Source organism: Palaemon carinicauda, chromosome 1, assembly GCF_036898095.1.
Source record: "Palaemon carinicauda isolate YSFRI2023 chromosome 1, ASM3689809v2, whole genome shotgun sequence".
NCBI classification, from domain to species: domain Eukaryota; kingdom Metazoa; phylum Arthropoda; class Malacostraca; order Decapoda; family Palaemonidae; genus Palaemon; species Palaemon carinicauda.
The window spans coordinates 69,599,119-69,617,268 of NC_090725.1; the positions used below are offsets into that span (position 1 = coordinate 69,599,119).

The following is an 18,150-nucleotide window of genomic DNA, read 5'->3' on the forward strand; positions in this document are numbered from 1 at the left end:
GGTGGAGGAAGTCCAACCAGGACTCCCTTCTCAAGAGGGCTTTAACATCAAAGCCCTATAAGCCTCCAGCACCTCAACAACCTCGCCCTGCAAAGCCGGCAGTAGCAGCAAAGGCAACGGTGTCTAAACAGCCCTTTCCCGTCAAAGACAGGAAAGGCAAGAAGTCCTCCAGGGGAGGCAAAAATCCTAGGGGGAGTGGCCGAGGCTGCAAACGCTAGGATTGGCAATCCCCCTGCACGTCCACCAGTGGGGGTATCCCTTCAAAGTTGCGCGGACAGGTGGCAGCAACTCGGGGCCGATTCTTGGACGGTCTCCGTGATCAGCCAAGGATATCGCGTCCCGTTCATAACATCTCTACCTCCCCTGACAGCGAATCCAGTGTCGTTGAGCTCTCTTGTCATGGGATCGGCAAGAGGGCAAACCTTTTGGGCAGAAGTCGAGACCATGTTGAAGAAGGGCGCTCTCCAAGAGGTCGTCGACGGGTCCCCAGGCTTCTACAGTCGACTCTTTCTTGTAAAGAAGGCGTCTGGAGGCTGGAGACCAGTCATCGACCTCTCAGCTCTGAACATGTTTGTCAAGCAGACCCCGTTCAGCATGGAGACGTCAGACTCGCAATGAGACCGCGAGACTTCATGTGCACACTGGATCTGAAGGACGCGTACTTCCAGATCCCAATCCATCCATCTTCAAGGAAGTACTTAAGATTCAGCCTAGACAGCAAGATCTACCAGTTCAAGGTTCTGTGTTTCAGTCTCTCCACAGCACCTCAGGTGTTCACCAGAGTGTTCACCCTGATATCTTCGTGGGTACACAGGATCGGCATCCGTCTCCTCCGTTATCTGGACGACTGGCTGATCCTAGCAGACTCGGAGTCAACCCTTCTTCGACACCGAGACAAACTTCTGGGGATTTTGCCAAGATCTAGGGATCATGGTAAATCTCGAGAAGTCTTCTCTGCTTCATACCCAAAGACTGGTATATCTAGGCATGATATTGGACACCAATCTCCACAAAGCCTTCCCATCAGTCGACAGGATAGCAAGGCTGAGGAAGGTCACAAGTCCTTACCTCAGATGAGACGTACTCCTAGCCCAGTCGTGGTTACGTCTCCTCGGCCATCTCTCATCCTTGGTCCGTCTAGTTCCCAACGGTCGTGTCAGAATGAGATCTCTGCAATGGCGACTCAAGTCCCGGTGGAGTCAAGGACACGATTCCCCGGACGTCTTGATCCCTATGGGTCTCGCGGAACGGACGGACCTTCAGTGGTGGGTGGCAGACGAGAACCTACGAAAGGGAGTGGATCTTCTCGGCCTCCCCCCGGATTTGATGCTGTTTTTGGATGCCTCAAAGAAAGGGTGGGGGGCCCACGTTCTGAACCACAGGACCTCAGGCCTGTGGTCAGAATCAGAAAAGTGCCTCCATATAAATCTGCTAGAAATGAAGGCTGTTTTTCTGGCCCTTCAACAGTTCCAACAGCATCTGGCGGGTCACTCTGTGGTGGTGATGAGCGACAACACCACAGTAGTGGCTTACATCAACAAGCAGGGAGGTACCTTTTCAGAACAACTATCCCATCTTGCAGTAGAGATACTGAGATGGACCGAAGTCCACTCGATTCCACCATCGTCTCGCTTCATTCCGGGCAAAAGGAATGTGCTCGCCGACAGTCTGAGCAGAGCATCCCAGATAGTGGGTACCGAGTGGTCTTTGGTTCGTCAAGTAGCCAACAAAGTCCTGACTTTGTGGGGTTCCCCAACTGTGGATCTGTTCGCCACAGCGTTGAACTTCAAACTGCCGCTGTACTGCTCTCCAGTCCCGGATCCCAAGGCTCTCTGGCAAGATGCTTTCCAACAACGGTGGGACAACATCGACGTATACGCCTTTCCCCTGTTCTGTCTGATGAGGAGGGTACTCAACAAGACCAGACTATCGATCAACTTCTCGATGACTCTCATAGCTCCGCTGTGACATCACGCGGAATGGTTCCCGGACCTTCTGCAACTCCTTACAGAGCTTCCGAGAGAACTCCCTACGCGACATGAGCTACTCAAACAACCACACAACAACATCTTTCACAAAGCCGTAGCTTTGCTTCGGCTTCATGCCTGGAGACTATTCAGCATCTCCTCGCAGAGAGAGGATTTTTGCAACAAGTTGCGGAAAGGATGTCTGGACACCTGCGAAAGTCATCCGGCGGGGTCTACCAGGCAAAGTGGAGAGTTTTCTGTGGTTGGTGTCGTGGAAGGGGTATCTCTCCACTCGATGCCACTATTCCAGCAATAGCGGAGTTCTTCGTGTACTTGCGAGAAGAAATGCGCCTTTCAGTCTCGGAAGTGAAAGGCTATCGCTCAGCCTTAAGTCTAGCCTTCAGGCTCAAAGGAGTAGACATTTCTTCTTCGTTGGAACTTTCCCTACTCATACTGTACGTAGTTATGAACTTACCTGCCCTTAGTCGGAAGTTAGACCTCCTCCATGGAACGTGGTTCGAGTTCTCAGGTCTCTTAAGAGACCTCCCTACGAACCATTATGCCAGGCTTCAGATCGCCACCCGACTTGCAAGACGGTGTTCCTATTAGCTTTGGTGTCAGCCAAGCGAGTAAGTGAACTTCATGGTCTCTCGTATGACATAGCCCATTCAAGGGGATGGGGGGAGGTAACGTTCAACTTCGTCCCTGAGTTTATTGCTAAGACTCAGAATCCGGGAGTGCCGGACCCTCGGTTCGACTCCTTCCGGATTTCGAGTCTTCGTTCCGTAACAGATGACCCAGACCATCTCCTACTGTGCCCAGTAAGGAGTCTGAGGCTATATCTGAAAAGAACAGCTGCAGTTCGTCCCCAAGTGCAGGCATTGTTTGTTAGCACTGGGAGATCGAAGAGGAGGGTTACCAAGAACACCATCTCAGCATGGATTCGAAAGGCAATCCATCGGTCCCTGAATCCTGACCTTCCTCCATCACATCGCCCTAGAGCTCATGATGTCAGGGGAGTAGCTACGTCCCTGGCCTTCAAGAAGAGCTTCTCAGTGACGCAGGTTCTACAAGTAAGGGTATGGAAGCGTCAAACGACCTTCACAGCCCACTACCAGCAAGATGTAACCCACAGGAGGCTCGATACGTTCTCTATCGGCCCTGTGGTGGCTGCATAACAGCTGGTTTAAATCTCAGGCTTCTTAATGGACGAATAGCAGAGGGTTGATGGCATTGTTACCCGGTTTGAGTCTGCATGAAAGAAAAGGTATGTCTGGCCCTTATTCTTTTCTTCATCCTCCCCTCTCTTGGGGAAAGCAGCATACTGGGTTCTCTGCACAGCTGACCTCAAACCACTGCAGGTAAACCATGTTCCCTTGTGTTCCTAGTATTAAGTTTATACTGTCGCGTCCCCATACCCTGACGAGGTGGTATTGGGAGAGTCCTAGCCTAAAGTTTCTATTTAAAGAACTTCAGGTCAACTTCCTAGGATGAGTCACACATATTCCTTCACACACAGCTTATGTAGGCCGCAGCCCTTGCATAGCAAGGTTCGAGCGAGGTGCAGGGATTCTTTATTGTTGAGTGCTGACACACTCAGATAATGAGTCCCCGGGCAAAGCCAAAAGCCAGTATGGCTGGTACTTATTCCACCCTTCCTAAGGGTTGAGTCACCCACTTTAAATAGCGGGGTTTGTATTTCAGTTACGGAACAAATGACAAATTCGGAGATAACTTGTATTTTTCCTAACTATACAAACCTTAGCTATTTAATCAAACCTTCCCGCTAGCCTTGTCCCCCGTGAAGTCCTACCTCTAAGCAAAGTGAACTTACCATACAGGTGTGTGAGGGGGGAGGGTAGCAAACTACATTCCCTAACCCCCGCTAACTAGCGGTGGGGTAGTAAACCCTCGTTAAAATTCTAATGGCTCGTCCTTTCAGCTACGCCGAAAGTAATTACCCACTTTAAATAGCTAAGGTTTGTATAGTTAGGAAAAATACAAATTATCTCCGAATTTGTCATGTTTTTTCTTTTTCTTTTCAGTTTACGCATCCCAGAGGCCAAGAGGAGAGAGCATCTTCAGAGCTCCCCCCCCTTGGGGGTTCTGCCTCACCAGTTAGGATTCATAGGCCCTCCTCCATTGAAGAGCATTTTTCAAAATTGTCTTGTCACTGGTCACAAGAAAGATCTAATCTTTATGAGAGACCTCGTGCTCATACTCATGCGGGCGCGCCCTCGCCTTTGACCATGAATTTAATTAATCTTGACTTGTCTTCGACATGGACGCTCTTTTCTATTATCAGCCATTCTCCAGAGCCTGGCCATTCACGTATGTGCACACGCTCCCCTACTTGGGCACTGTCACGCACTCTACTGCTAGTGCTGTCACATGTTCAATTGGTGCTCATGTTGCAAGGTGCTCCACTTGCCTATTGGCTTGTACCATCAAGGTGCTTTTGCACCTTCATCAGATCTTGAAAGTTTAACTTCATGCACTCTTCCAACTGTGGAATCTCAATCATGTTGGTAAACACACAAGGTCTCGCCTGCTCATGATCCTGCACTCACCTGTTTGCACTCACACGTACTCCCGTGCTAGTGCTCACACATACTCCCCTGTTAATGGTCACGTGTACTCCCCTTTTAGTGCACACACGTATTCCCCTATTATCACAGTTTGTGTTTGCATGCAATCATCTATTTGCGCACATTCTTATACATATGAGTACTTGGATTTTGAACAAGCTTTGACTTAGGAGCGAGCTTTTGTGTTTTGTCACTTTGTGAATAGTAATTATCCAGCATCTCCAACGAATGAGAGATTTTTTGCTAGGAGTGCAAAAGACATAACAGGATATCTAAGCAACTCCTTGGCAGCAGTCTATCAGACTAAGTGGGATATCTTCTTCAGTTGATGCCATAGCAGGGGTACTTCCATTAGAGCCTCTTAACAAAGAGTAGCAGACTTTCTTGTTTACCTTCATAGAGAGAAATGTCTTTCAGTCTCATAAGTGAAAGGGTATCACTCAGCCTTGAGCCATGTTTTTAGGCTGAAGAGCCTGGACCTTCTGCTTAAGAGCTCTCGATGCTAATAAGGAGTTGTTCCAGCACAAATGCAAACCCTCATCCTTCACATAGGATAGAATAACAGTAAAAATGGAGAATGAGGACTTAAAATCTTTATAACAAGGTGTAAACAAGTGGCCTGTAGTTACTAGCTCGGGCTTGCTCACTGAGCACTCATTTTGATAGCAGCCTTCCGTGAGAATAGACGTTCTTCCACTAGCTAGAGCGTTGGCAAACCTAGTTTTTTCTTTTTCTCTTTTCAGCATGTTAGTGAGTGTTTGCTGAGTAGATGCACCAGAGGAAGTACTATTACATTACCTAGGAGGCTTCTCCCTTTCCATTACCTCTCGAGCCCGCAGTTAATCCCTTACTCCAGGTGTCTCAACAGATCGTCCACAGATATAGCAGGTCTCCTTTAAGAATGTTGTCTTGACAGGGGCCCTTTCTCATACAAGACTTGCTACAAGAGCACCTGCAGCAATGCCTGTTGGGATGCCTGACGTCCTTGAAACGTTTATTCCCCAACGGTTGTCTGCGCATTTGTCATTACAGGGGCACTTCAAGACCCTAAGATCTCAGCAGGAATCCTCTGAAAGCACACATTTCAGTAGAGCAAAGGAAAGACTTAAGGTGGTGGATGCAAGACTCCAACCTTCTCAAAAGGGTGAGGGTTCACCTGTAACAGCTCATGGCCTCTGGGCTATGGTCCGACTCCGATCAGCATTGCCGCATAAACCTCCTAGAGTTTGAGGCAACCTTTCTGGACCTTCAACATTTCCAACTTCAAAATTTCAGGTCACTCAGTAATGTTGATGAGCGACAACACGACAGTAGTAGCATACAGGTACTTAAAAATAAATAAGGAGGTACTTTTTTATGGCAGCTCTTGCCATCTAGCTATCGAGATTCTGCCATGAACAGAAGACAGAGATATTCCTTTCAACCCTGTTCATTCCAGGCAGGAAGAACATTTTGAAAGGTAATCTGATCAGGAGGGCTTGGATAGTTGGTTTTGAGTTGTCTTTTATCCTTGTATAGTAACCAAGGTCCTGACTTTGTTGGGTTCCCTGCTATTAGACCTGTTTGCGATGTCTCGCAATCAGAAACTACCTATGTACTGCTCTCCAGTACTGGATCGACAGGTAATATTCTAGCATTCCTGGGTAAACCTAGATGTCTAAGCATTCTCCCCATTCTGCCTAATCGTGAAGCTCCTCAACGAAGTGAGATCGTTTTCCAGTATATCAATCATGCTAATAGCTCCCCTAAAGCAGTATTCAGAGTGGTACCTGGACTTTTTACTGCTGCTGGCTGAGGTTCCAGAGGAGCTACCCCTCTTGCACGACCTACGTCAACCACGTGCAAAGATCTATCACTGAACAGGCACAGACCTATGACTTCACGCCTTGAGGTTATCCAGCATTTCACTCACAGAGGGTTTTAGCTACCAGAGGCGAAATAGTTCTCTGGATGCGTCAGAAGGTCCTCTATCACAGTCTATCAGGTTAAGTTGGGGATCTTTTGTGGTTGGTGTCATAGAAGAGATCTCTCTTCGCTCGGCGCCACTTTTGTATATCCCTGATTGTCAAGTTTTATTGTATCTTCAAAAGGAAAAACTGCTCAGTTTCAGTGGTGCAAAAGCTATTGCTGAGCCTTAAGCCAGATCTTCGGACTGAAAGGAGTAGACGTTTTCTGCGACAGAGTTATCTATGCTCATATGGAGCTTTGAGTTATCTTACTCACAATTAGAAGTTAATGACTTGTGTTCTCCAAAGGGACTTCCTCATGAACAATTAGTCAAGCATTAAACTGTGTCTTGACTCTAAATGGACTCTTAAACTGGTCTTTTTCCTCGCTTTCGCCTCTGCAAAGAGAGTTGGCGAATTGCATGTTCTCTCGTATACCATCACACATTCGGGGGATGTAGCTGACTTTAGGTTTGGGCCCTTCCAGATTGCGAGTCTTCGGAAGGTAGCTTATGATATTGATTAGCTGTTTCTATGTTCTGTGTGAGTGCTAAGGCACTATCTTAAGGATGCCAGAGGATCTCGCCCACACAACAAACATCTGCTTGTCAGCATTGGCAGGGTCAAAAAGAGGATAACCAAGAACACAGTTTCCTCCTGGGTTAGGCAGGTTATTGACAGTGCCCTCAATCCATCCTCTAATCACCAAGTAAGATGAGACAAAGCTCATGCCATTAGGGGCATTAGCACATCCCTGGCAGGCATGTGGATGCGTTAAACGCCCTTCACCGCCTACTACCTACAAGACGTGACACATGGTCCCTAGATATGTGTTTTAGCTGCTTTGGCTACCTTACAGGAATATTAGTAGTCAGTTGAGGGCAGAGGTTTTGGTGTTAGCCAGGGATAAATGTAAAGGAATGACTGGCTCTTCTTTTCTTCATCTTCCCATGTTTTGGTTTACAGCATCCAAGACCCTGCTAGCTGACTCCCATCGACTGCAGATAAGCCCCGTTTTACGAGTTGACTACATGATTATAAATTCCGTTGTATCCCCCAATCTCTTGGCAAGGGGAAGTTGGGTTGCTTAGGTCTCAGTATGTATAATCACAAGCCTATTATTTATGCATAGCCTAGATGAAGTGGGAGTGGTTCCTCACTCACTGACATTATTGCATGGGCCTTTGACCTCCTGGTATTGTTAAACCAACAGGGTCACAAGGTGTCTGGATGCCCATTCCAAGTTTCATTAAACTCGGATGTGGCAATCCCAATGCAAAAGTTTTCAGCCGGTTGAATGGACTTCCACTCGCCTATAGGTGAGCCTCCTATGTAAAAAAAAAAAAAATAAACAAAGGATTGGAAGTAACTTGTATTTTTCCTAACTATGCAAACGTGAAGTTCTTTACGCATACTTGTCCCTCCATCACCTTCCCCACAGCAACTCCTGCATGCAGTAAAAAATGGTTTCAGTAGTGAGTGTGTGGATGGGCCAGGCTTCTCCTCTGCTACCCTGGTAACTACTGGGAGTGTTGTTGACACCTCGTCAACAATTTTTATGGCCGTATATGCCAGCTTTCACTGAATCTTCTTCTATGTAAAGGACTTCAGGTTTGTATAGCTATGGAAAATGCAAATTCCTTGCAAATTTGTCATTTTTAAAAGACACTGGTTTATATAGTTAGAGTAAATATATATTACTGTACATTTGAGATTTGTTATATTGAACTAGATTCTTTTTGAGGTACAGTGTTTTATATACTTTCATTATTTTACCACTTTGTGTACAGTACAGTAAGAGCCTGTGTTACTAAGTCCAAATATATTTGTAATTCAGTTTTGGTGGCTGAATCCACTGTCATTGATGTATATGTCTTGTTGCTTCTTTCAGGAATTCCAACTACATATCTTGAGCTTGATATCATGGAAACTAAGGTCCGAGAAGACTCCACTTATAAGTATAAATCCAGGAAGGATTTAAGTGACAGTGATGATGATAGTAAGTAATAATGTTTATGTAACATTACTGTACTTTGTTCCTACAAAAATATAAACTCCCATCCTTTAATAGCTGTATGACTTCAGCAAAGCTGGAACGGCTGTTTAAACTGTAGTTGTAACCACCTGTCTATCAATTAGACTCGGATTTGGAAATTCAATTGTTCCAACACCAAATACAAACTCTTTCTCTATTTATAGAGATGATACTTTGACGAAATTGGAAGACTAGCCATAAAACTTTTCGTGAGGTGTAACTACCTTACCACTATTAAGCGCGGGGTAGGAGTGGTAGCCGGCTCCCCTGCTCACACAGACACCCCTGTGTTGTCACATTACTTTTTACTTTTGGCTCGGTGAGAGTAAATGTTTGTCTTTCTCCACTCACCTTTTTTTTTTTTACTGCCCTTAGACTTTTCTATGTTTTAGTTATTTACTTGGTTTATATATATTTAAACATTTGTGTAATGATTATATATATATATATACACAGTAGGGTCCCGAATTATGCGAGAATTTGGTCGATCAATGACTTCGTATACATGGAAAATCTCATATTTCGAAACGCACAACTAACAGAAATAATTCCATTTGGGCCATAGCAACCAGCAACTTGCCTAGTCAAACGTGTTTACTACCCATTTCCAATACTTTCTATGTACTATACCGTATTTTTTTTTATCAAATTGTTCTTGTAAATAAATCAAACATTTAATATACTTTAAAGTTCTAATAACTTGAAAAAGGTTGAAATTACAACCAGGATGGGTGTAAACACCGTATATTTCCCGTTATAACACGACCCAAAATACAGACAAATTTTAATGTTTGTCATATCTATTGTATAAGACAATTGTTGAATAGTAAAACCATCACTCTATGGACTAGCTTTTGTTGTATCATTGAAAATCCAGAATTATCAAAATAAAGGCGATTTTATATCATTCGTTTCCTAAACACGCTAAAAAGAACAATAGAAAACGAAAACCAATGTTTTGTTTACGTTAATCTCTAATCATAACAAAGAAACAGACGCATTTACACATCTGTGTATAGGTTAGTTTTTGCATCGACAGCAATCTTACCAAGTATTGAATATATGTTGATTTTGTTATTACCAATGTTCTACTTAATTTTTCTTAGAACTTCCAATAAATGAAATGAATGCCATTTATATAATGTTTTCTTTATGACGCCGCCTGAAACGGAAACCCTCCATTTGTTTACTGTACGCTCCATCTTCGATCATAATAAACAAACGAAGGCATTAAACACGCATGATCAAAGTGATAAATAATGATATTAAAAGCTTTTAGTAAATATGTTATTACAAATATTATTTGCTGTACCTATATAAATTCCTACATACATAGCAAAGGAGGATTATTTATTTATTTATTTTTTTATTTTTTTTTTTTTTTTGCGTTTAATCAACAATAACATACTGCCGCTAATGACAGAATGATAAGTTACGATAATTCTAAACTGTTACTAAAGATGATTGTCCATTTCATATCCAAAATACTTTTCCTAACTTCAGTTATAAGTCAACTTGTACCCACTTCAATTATGAAACCATCTAAAAAAAAGTAAGAAAGGAAGCAAGTACTAGGCCGATTTTTAAAGTTATCGAACAATTAAGTTACCGCTATAACGTTCGATATGACAGAGGTGGTGCAAGATTGGAGAAAGTAAGGAAAATTGAATCATGATTGATTTTCAATATAACTGAAACTTTGTGAAGCAACAAAGATTTCATTTGTTAGTGAAATAGAGAAAGGTAAGAAATGAGAGGTAGTGAAAAGTAGCCGAGAGAGAGAGAGTTTTAAATGTACTAAACAAAAAAATAGGATAGGTTATAACACATTGGTGCTTATGCAATATCAACTGTATAGATGGTTTGAATAAGTTAAGAAATGGTATCAACAATACTTTGTTACTGTATTCGTACACGCATATTCTTGAGAGTGGCAGCTAGAAATCAGCTGATCTGATCACAGCCAAAAGTAAAACAAAAAGAAGTCAACAATATTCGATTTTTAAAACACACCCGAAATTAAAAAACAAAAGTACACGTTTTCTTAATGTGCAATAAACTATTTAAAGAGTAGCAATTTTCTAGAATAATATGATGTTTCCTAAAAAATAGTGGTTTGCTGATGAAATCGGATGCCGTACTTTAACCCTGGATAGGTACGGTGGGTCGTTTGCGACCCCGAGCGTCAAAAAAAAACAGGTTTTTCTCACGTGACTCAGCCCCGTGACTGAATTTGTGGGTGATCAACCTGCAGGAGGTGTCTCCCCTACACGCTCTAGTAGTGTCCAGATGTGCATTGCTGTAGCTGTACTCCTTCCCCGATTTCTGAGACGAGTCGGGGTCGTTCGCGACCGAGTTTACCCTTCTTAGGTAGTTTGCATAATTATCAAAGTTATTACGTATTATGAAATTGTCGTAGAATGGTGCAACTTGTATAGGTTATCAGTTGTGGAAAGTCTTGGTGGATTGTTTGGCTACCATGTGCATGATTTTTTTTTTTTTAGTTAAAATGTCGTTCATCACCACGAGGACCATTTTACCGCGATTGCCCCTTTTTCATTTTTTTTCATTTTTTTGCCAAGTCATTTTTCCGTAAGATATTGCGAAATAGTGTCGTAAAACTTTTGCTTGTTTAGTGTTGGAAAGTGTGTCTAGATGATCTGGCTACCCATGCATGACTTTGTTTTTGTCAGATACGACGTAGTTATTGGTATATTGGGTATTTAACTGCGGTTACCAATTTCTGTTTTTTTTCAATATTTGTAAAAATTACTACATAGTAAGGAATTGCCGTATATTATTCATTTTTTTTTCATGTTTATGTGTTAGAAAGTGTGCCTTTATGGTTGGGCTAACACGTGCATGTCTTTTTTTTTATCTGAGATGCCGTATATTAGAATGTCGGGCATTTTACCGCGAGTACCCCTTTTTCAATTTTTTTCGTTTTTTTGCCAAGTCATTTTTCCGTAAGATATTGCGAAATAGTGTCGTAAAACTTTTGCTTTTTTAGTGTTGGAAAGTGTGTTTAGATGATCTGGCTACCCATGCGTGATTTTGTTTTTGTCAGATACGACGTAGTTATTGGTATATTGGGTATTTAACTGCGGTTGCCAATTTCTGTTTTTTTTCAATATTTGTAAAAATTTACTACGTAGTAAGGAATTGCCGTATATTATTGATTTTTTTTTCATGTTTATGTGTTAGAAAGTGTGCCTTGATGGTTGGGCTAACACGTGCATGTCTTTTTTTTTATCTGAGATGCCGTATATTAGAATGTTGGGCATTTTTCCGCGAGTGCCCCTTTTTATTTGTTTTGCATTTTTTTGCTTAGTCATGTTACCGTAAGGAATTGGCAAGTAGTGTCGCAAAACTTATATTTTTATAGTGTTGGAAAGTGTTTCTAGATGATCTGGCTACCCATGCCTATCTTTTTTTTAGCCAGATATGGCGTATATATAGGTATGTGTTCGATTTTCCGGTGATTGCCATTTTTTCGTTTTTTCCCAATTCTTTCAAAATTACTACGTACTAAGGAACTATCACAGAGTAATGATTCCTCTAGATGTTTATTTGTCGGAAAATTTTGTTTACTTTTTTTTTTGATTGAATATCATCAAATTTTTTTAGCTAAAATATTATATTGTTTTACATTTTTTTTTCCATTTTATTTCCCTTCAAAAAATTTTTTTTGGGTCAGAATTTTAATTTTATAGTCGTAAAATAATCGACAATTATCCAGCAACCCACATACAATTTTTATGCATATCCAATAATAATTAGATTAGTAAATAACACCTTGAAATTGACATACCCTTCCTACATTTCAAGTGGCAGATTAGGGAGTCTGAGTCAGTGTGGTTGGCGGCCATTTTGTGGACATATCCGAAGCGTAAGCTGCCCTATCTATATATATTCTTGTTCCCTATAGAATTTGTGATATTTTGGTATATTTTTACCTGCTTAAATATCATATTATATATTAAATATATGTATTTTTTTACGAAATTTCTAAGTACTCAAAAAATTACCTTTAGATATGGCCCCTGATATAAATGTAATTTACAAAATAATGAAGATTTTTTTACATATTTCTATTTTAGGATAACATATGTTTATTCCCTAAAAAAATTAGCCACTTCCTATTTCATTTGGGTACCCAAAAAAATTCATGAAATTTGGACAAATTTTTTTGGCCAAAAAAAGTTACCCTTTTTTTTCTCATTTCAGATCTTCACCTCCATGGGTCTGACTTCATCCAAAATACATCAAGATATGTCCTAAACATTCAAAAATCAATTCCTAAAAGGATTTGTGTATATATGTATAAACTTTTTTTTTATGAATTTTTATGTCAGGTCTTTTTTTTTCTACTTAATTTTTTAAAATATTTATAATAAATAGTTTTTCTGCAGATGAGTAGTATTTATCTTTACAGTTGTTTTAAGCATTCATTGAAGTTTTTTTTTAGCAAAAGAAAAAAGGAGGTTACTGCAAAAACTGATTTTTCAAGAATTTTTTTTGGCGTCGGGGTCGTTCGCGTCCGAGTATACCCTTAAAGGGGTGTCCGAGGAGCGTACCTATCCAGGGTTAAGCTACGATTGAAATGGATGTGTACACAGTATAATTTTTTCATTTCGTATTTTATTGACACTTTAAGAAAGCTGATTTTGGTTTCTTAACCTCTTCCGCATAACCTGGCACTGGAGCGTCAATATGAACATTCTGATTTTTTTCCGTCACGCGTAAACGCACCAGAAATCAGCCAATTATCAAATATAACTATTTATCTACTAGTATAGGTGTGTGTGTGCGCGCATGCGTGTGTCCGTCCGTATGCATGTATATATGTAGAAGTGCACATACATGTGCATGTATATATATGCATATATATGTTTGGTATGTAAATGTATGTGTAAATAAACTATATATATATATATATATATATATATATATATATTATATATATATATATATATATATATATATATATATATATATACAGTGTATATATGTACGTATATATATATATATATATATATATATATATATATATATATATATATATATATATGTGTGTATATATGTATATTTGTATATGCGTATGCATTTTCTGAGCGAAAAAGTTGATAACCCGAAGTATTTTCAAAGTGACCACAGAGGTATACTTTTACACTCGTTTTTGTTGACGGAGTATCGCCCAGATCCCTAATCCCTAAAAAAAAAGATATATGTACGTATTCATGTACAGTAGGGTCCCGAATTAACCGTGTTCGAATTACACGATTCCCCTTTTCCACGATCGCTATTTTTCAAAAATAAATTTTCTGTATCCACGAGGCTGTTCAAAGTTCGCGAGTCAAGCACTACAAAATGTATCAAATCTATAGTCTTTTTAAGTATATTGGTAGCCCTAAATACGGTGATTTATAATAAATGTTACAAAACAATATTAACATTACATTTCATTAACATAATTTCATAATGAATAGCCTATTTAAGGATAAAATTCCACATCAACAATGAAATCAACTGTTAACTGTGCGAGTCCAGCTGACAAAATGTAAACAGAAATGTGGTTACATTCTCGGCAATCTTTATCTTTCTCCAACCTTACGATAATTGTAATGGTAGTGTTAATGATGGTATATTAAAGCATTATTTTTGTTTAGTACAGTATATTTAAAAGCCTTATTTTTCCCTCTGGGCGTTCAAGGTTTTCACGAGTAGACTGGGTTCGTTTATCGGCAGTGAATAGCCTAAACTTCGGTAACGAGTCGTCAATATTTTGTCATATTTTAAACAGTAGGCTATACATTTGATTTGCAAACATTGGTTTTGTAGAGTAGACGGTAAAATAAAATCTAAGAGAGAGAGAGAGAGAGAGAGAGAGAGAGAGAGAGAGAGAGAGAGAGAGAGAGAGAATTTGAACGAGAGAGAGAGAGAGAGAGAGAGAGAGAGAGAGAGAGAGAGAGAGAGAGAGAGAGAGAGAATTTGATGGCAGAAATCTCTCTCTCTCTCTCTCTCTCTCTCTCTCTCTCTCTCTCTCTCTCTCTCTCTCGATTTTATTTTACCGTCTACTCTACAAAACCAATGTTTGCAAATCAAATGTATACTGTTTAAAATATGACAAAATATTGACGACTCGTTACCGAAGTTTAGGCTATTCACTGCCGATAAACGATAACAAACCCTTTAATGCAAACTAACTGTATCCTTTGATATTCCTCTATATTTATCACGAATTCCTTCTATACCTCCTCAGACACTCTTATTTCAAATATCTAAATTATTCTTATCACAACTAACACCATCTAGTCATTTTCATTCCATTATATCTATTATTCCTCTGGATCTTATTCCCTTTCCTTATTCTGTTTATTCGATGGGATTCGTTTTTCCCTTTACCGTCTTCCAGAATCTATTTTTAGCCACTGGCAACCAAATCCCCCCTTCCCCCGTCTCCTACCGTCTCCCCTGCGAGTCCACCCAGCCTATCTCATCACTCCCCCCCACCTTCATCCTCCCCTGTTCTAGGTCTGTAACCTTCTGCGTCATAATATCTCTCTCTCTCTCTCTCTCTCTCTCTCTCTCTCTCTCTCTCTCTCTCTCTCTCTCTCTCTCTCTCTCTCTCGTTATACAATACTTACAAATAGATGAAGAAACCAAAATCGGTTTTCTTGAAGTGTCAATTAATTACAAAACGAAAAAATTATACCGTGTATATATCCATTTCAATCATAGCTTAAAATACGGTAACCGATTTCGTCCGCAAACCACTATTTTTTAGGAAACACCATTCTATTCCAGAAAATTTTTACTCTTTAAATGTCAATTGCGCTATAATAAAACATGTACTTATGTTGTTAAATTTCGGGTGTGTTTTAAAAATCGAGTATTGCTAACTTATTTTTGTTTTACTTTTGGCTGTGATCACATCAGCTGATGTCTAGCTTCCGCGCGAATACAATAACAAAGAATTGTTTACACCATTTCTTAACTTATTCAAACCATCTATACAGTTAATATTACATAAAACACCAATGTGTTATAACCTATCATATTTATTGTTTAGTACTTTAAAACCATCCCCCCCTCCCTCTCTCTCTCTCTCTCTCTCTCTCTCTCTCTCTCTCTCTCTCTCTCTCTCTCTCTCTCTCTCTCTCTCTCTCTCTCTCTCTCTCTCTCTCTCACATCGAACGTTATAGCGGTAACCTAATTGTTCGGTGACTTTAAAAATAGGCCTAGTACTTTCTTCTTTACCTTTTTTGCATATGGATCCATAATTGAGGTGGGTACAAGTTGACTTATAACTGAAGTTAGGAAAAGTATTTTGGATATGGAAAGGACAATTATCTTTCGTAACAGTTTAGAATTATCGTAAGTTATCACTCTGTCATTAGCGGCAGTTTGCTATTGTGGATTAAACGCATAAGGAAAAAAAAATTCCAGCTTTGCTACGAATTTAGGAATTTATATGGATACGGTAAGTAAAATATTTGTAATAACATAATGTTTACTAAATGTTTGTAATATCATTAGTTATGACTTAGATCATGTGTGTTTAATGCATTCGTTTGTTTATTATGATCGAAGATGGAGCGTAAACAAATGGAAGGTTTCCGTTTCAGGCGGCATCATAAAGAAAAACATTTCATAAATGGCATTCATTTCATTTATTTGAAAGTTCTAATAAAAAATAATTAGAACATTGGTAATAACAAATTCAACATATAATCTATACTTGGTAAAATTGCTGTCAATTAAAAAACACAGATGTATAAATGCGTCTGTTTCTTCGTTGTGATCAGAGTTAAACGTAAACAAAACATTGGTTGTCGTTTTCTATTCTGCTTTTTAGCGTGTTTAGGAAACGCATGATATAAAATCGCCTTTATTTTGATAATTCTGGATTTTCAATCATACAACAAGCTAGTCTATAGAGTGATGGTTTTGCTATTCACCAGTTGTATTATACAATAGATATGACAAACATTAAAATTTGTCTGTATTTTGGGTTGTGTTGTAACGGGAAATATATGGTGTTTACACCTATCCTGGTTATAATTTTAACCATTTTTCAAGTTATTAGAACTTTAAAGTATATTAAATGTTTTATTTATTTACAAAAACAATTTGATATTATAAAGAAATACAGTATAGTACAAAGAAAGTATTGGAAATGGGTAGTAAACACATTTGAATAGGCAAATTGCTGGTTGCCATGGCCACAATGGAATTATTTCTGTTAGTTGTGTGTTTCGAAATTCGCGATTTTCCATTTACACGAGGTCATTAATCGACCAAATTCTCGCATAATTCGGGACCCTACTGTATGTGTATGTATACATACATATATGCATATATGCATACATACATATACAGGTACGTACATACATACATGCATACATACATACTGTACATACATACATACATACATAATATATATATACAATATATAAAATATATATAGCAAAGATAACCATTATAATAACAACAACCATTTTCCCTCTGAAGCAAAGCTTTTTTGAGGAAGATAGAATATGAATGTTTCGTCATCATTTTCATGGATATCACTTTACATTGACGCATAATCCTCACTGTCTGAATCCTCCATATCATCATCTGGATGATATGAATCATTACTGTCCGAAATTTCTGTGTCAGACATTATGTAATATACACAAAAAAGGCAAAGGCACGTCAGAAACGTTTGTATGTCCGCCACCAACAACTCGCATGCAACCGCTGACGATACTGCTACGAGTAAGATGAATGCCCAATTTTCTTTTATTCTGGAAAATCCTATTTTCTATAGTAGACAAATATAACCTTCACAGGCATTACGAATAGGGGAAACTAATCTATTGTGGCTATTCCGACTTTATGTCTAGGGGGGATTTAATGGAAATTTGTGACACCCGTGTGACCCATTGTAATATATATGGCAAAAAAAAAGGGTCACACATGTGCCCCATCGTGCGGAAGAGGTTAATCTATTTGTAAGCATTGTATAACCAGAGAGAGAGAGAGAGAATTAATCAGCTGTTGTAATCGAATGCTGTGTTTTTGTTTCGTGTACCTCCTGAAGCAAGGAATTGATCGCCACAACTAACAATAGTCATGTTAATTTCATTCTTAAACTCAGGTTGCCATATGTGAACTAAGGTTTTTAAATATTAAACTTAGCCGGTGAATATATAATAGCTGACGTCTCCGACGGCTCGACAGAATCCAAAAACTCGCGAGCGATCGCCATGAAGGTAGCGGGTGTGCCCACCAGCGCCGACTTTCGGCCAGATACCACATATACATGTAAACAGCTCCAGTTCTTCTCTGTCGGTTTCATCGACAAGTCGATTCCACTCGCTATTATGACCTCGAGTTTTCTTCCGAATTGGTGAAGTACTTGGTTTTGGTTTTATTGCTTTCGCCGTGTTGGATTATTCAATACTATCCTCAAAAGAAATGCTTTTGAAAGGAGAGTAAAAGTGTTTTGCCCTTGCTCTTTTATCTCTGGTTTTTTCCATAGAGTAAAGATGGCCGACCCTTCCCTTAGTGTACGGAAGTGTGTTTTAGGCTTTTAGCAATTATCTTATCACGTTATAAATTATTGT

At 39.7% G+C, this 18,150-nt stretch overlaps 1 protein-coding gene across 1 annotated transcript in view; it reads left to right on the plus strand.

Moving 5' to 3' along the window:
• Rnmt (RNA guanine-7 methyltransferase) overlaps positions 1–18,150 on the plus strand; it is an 87,834-nt gene that overhangs the window by 19,214 nt on the left and 50,470 nt on the right. The window contains 1 exon segment of the mRNA XM_068381937.1: positions 8,393–8,500. Coding sequence (XP_068238038.1) covers positions 8,425–8,500 — 76 coding nt within the window. The 5' untranslated portion in view covers positions 8,393–8,424.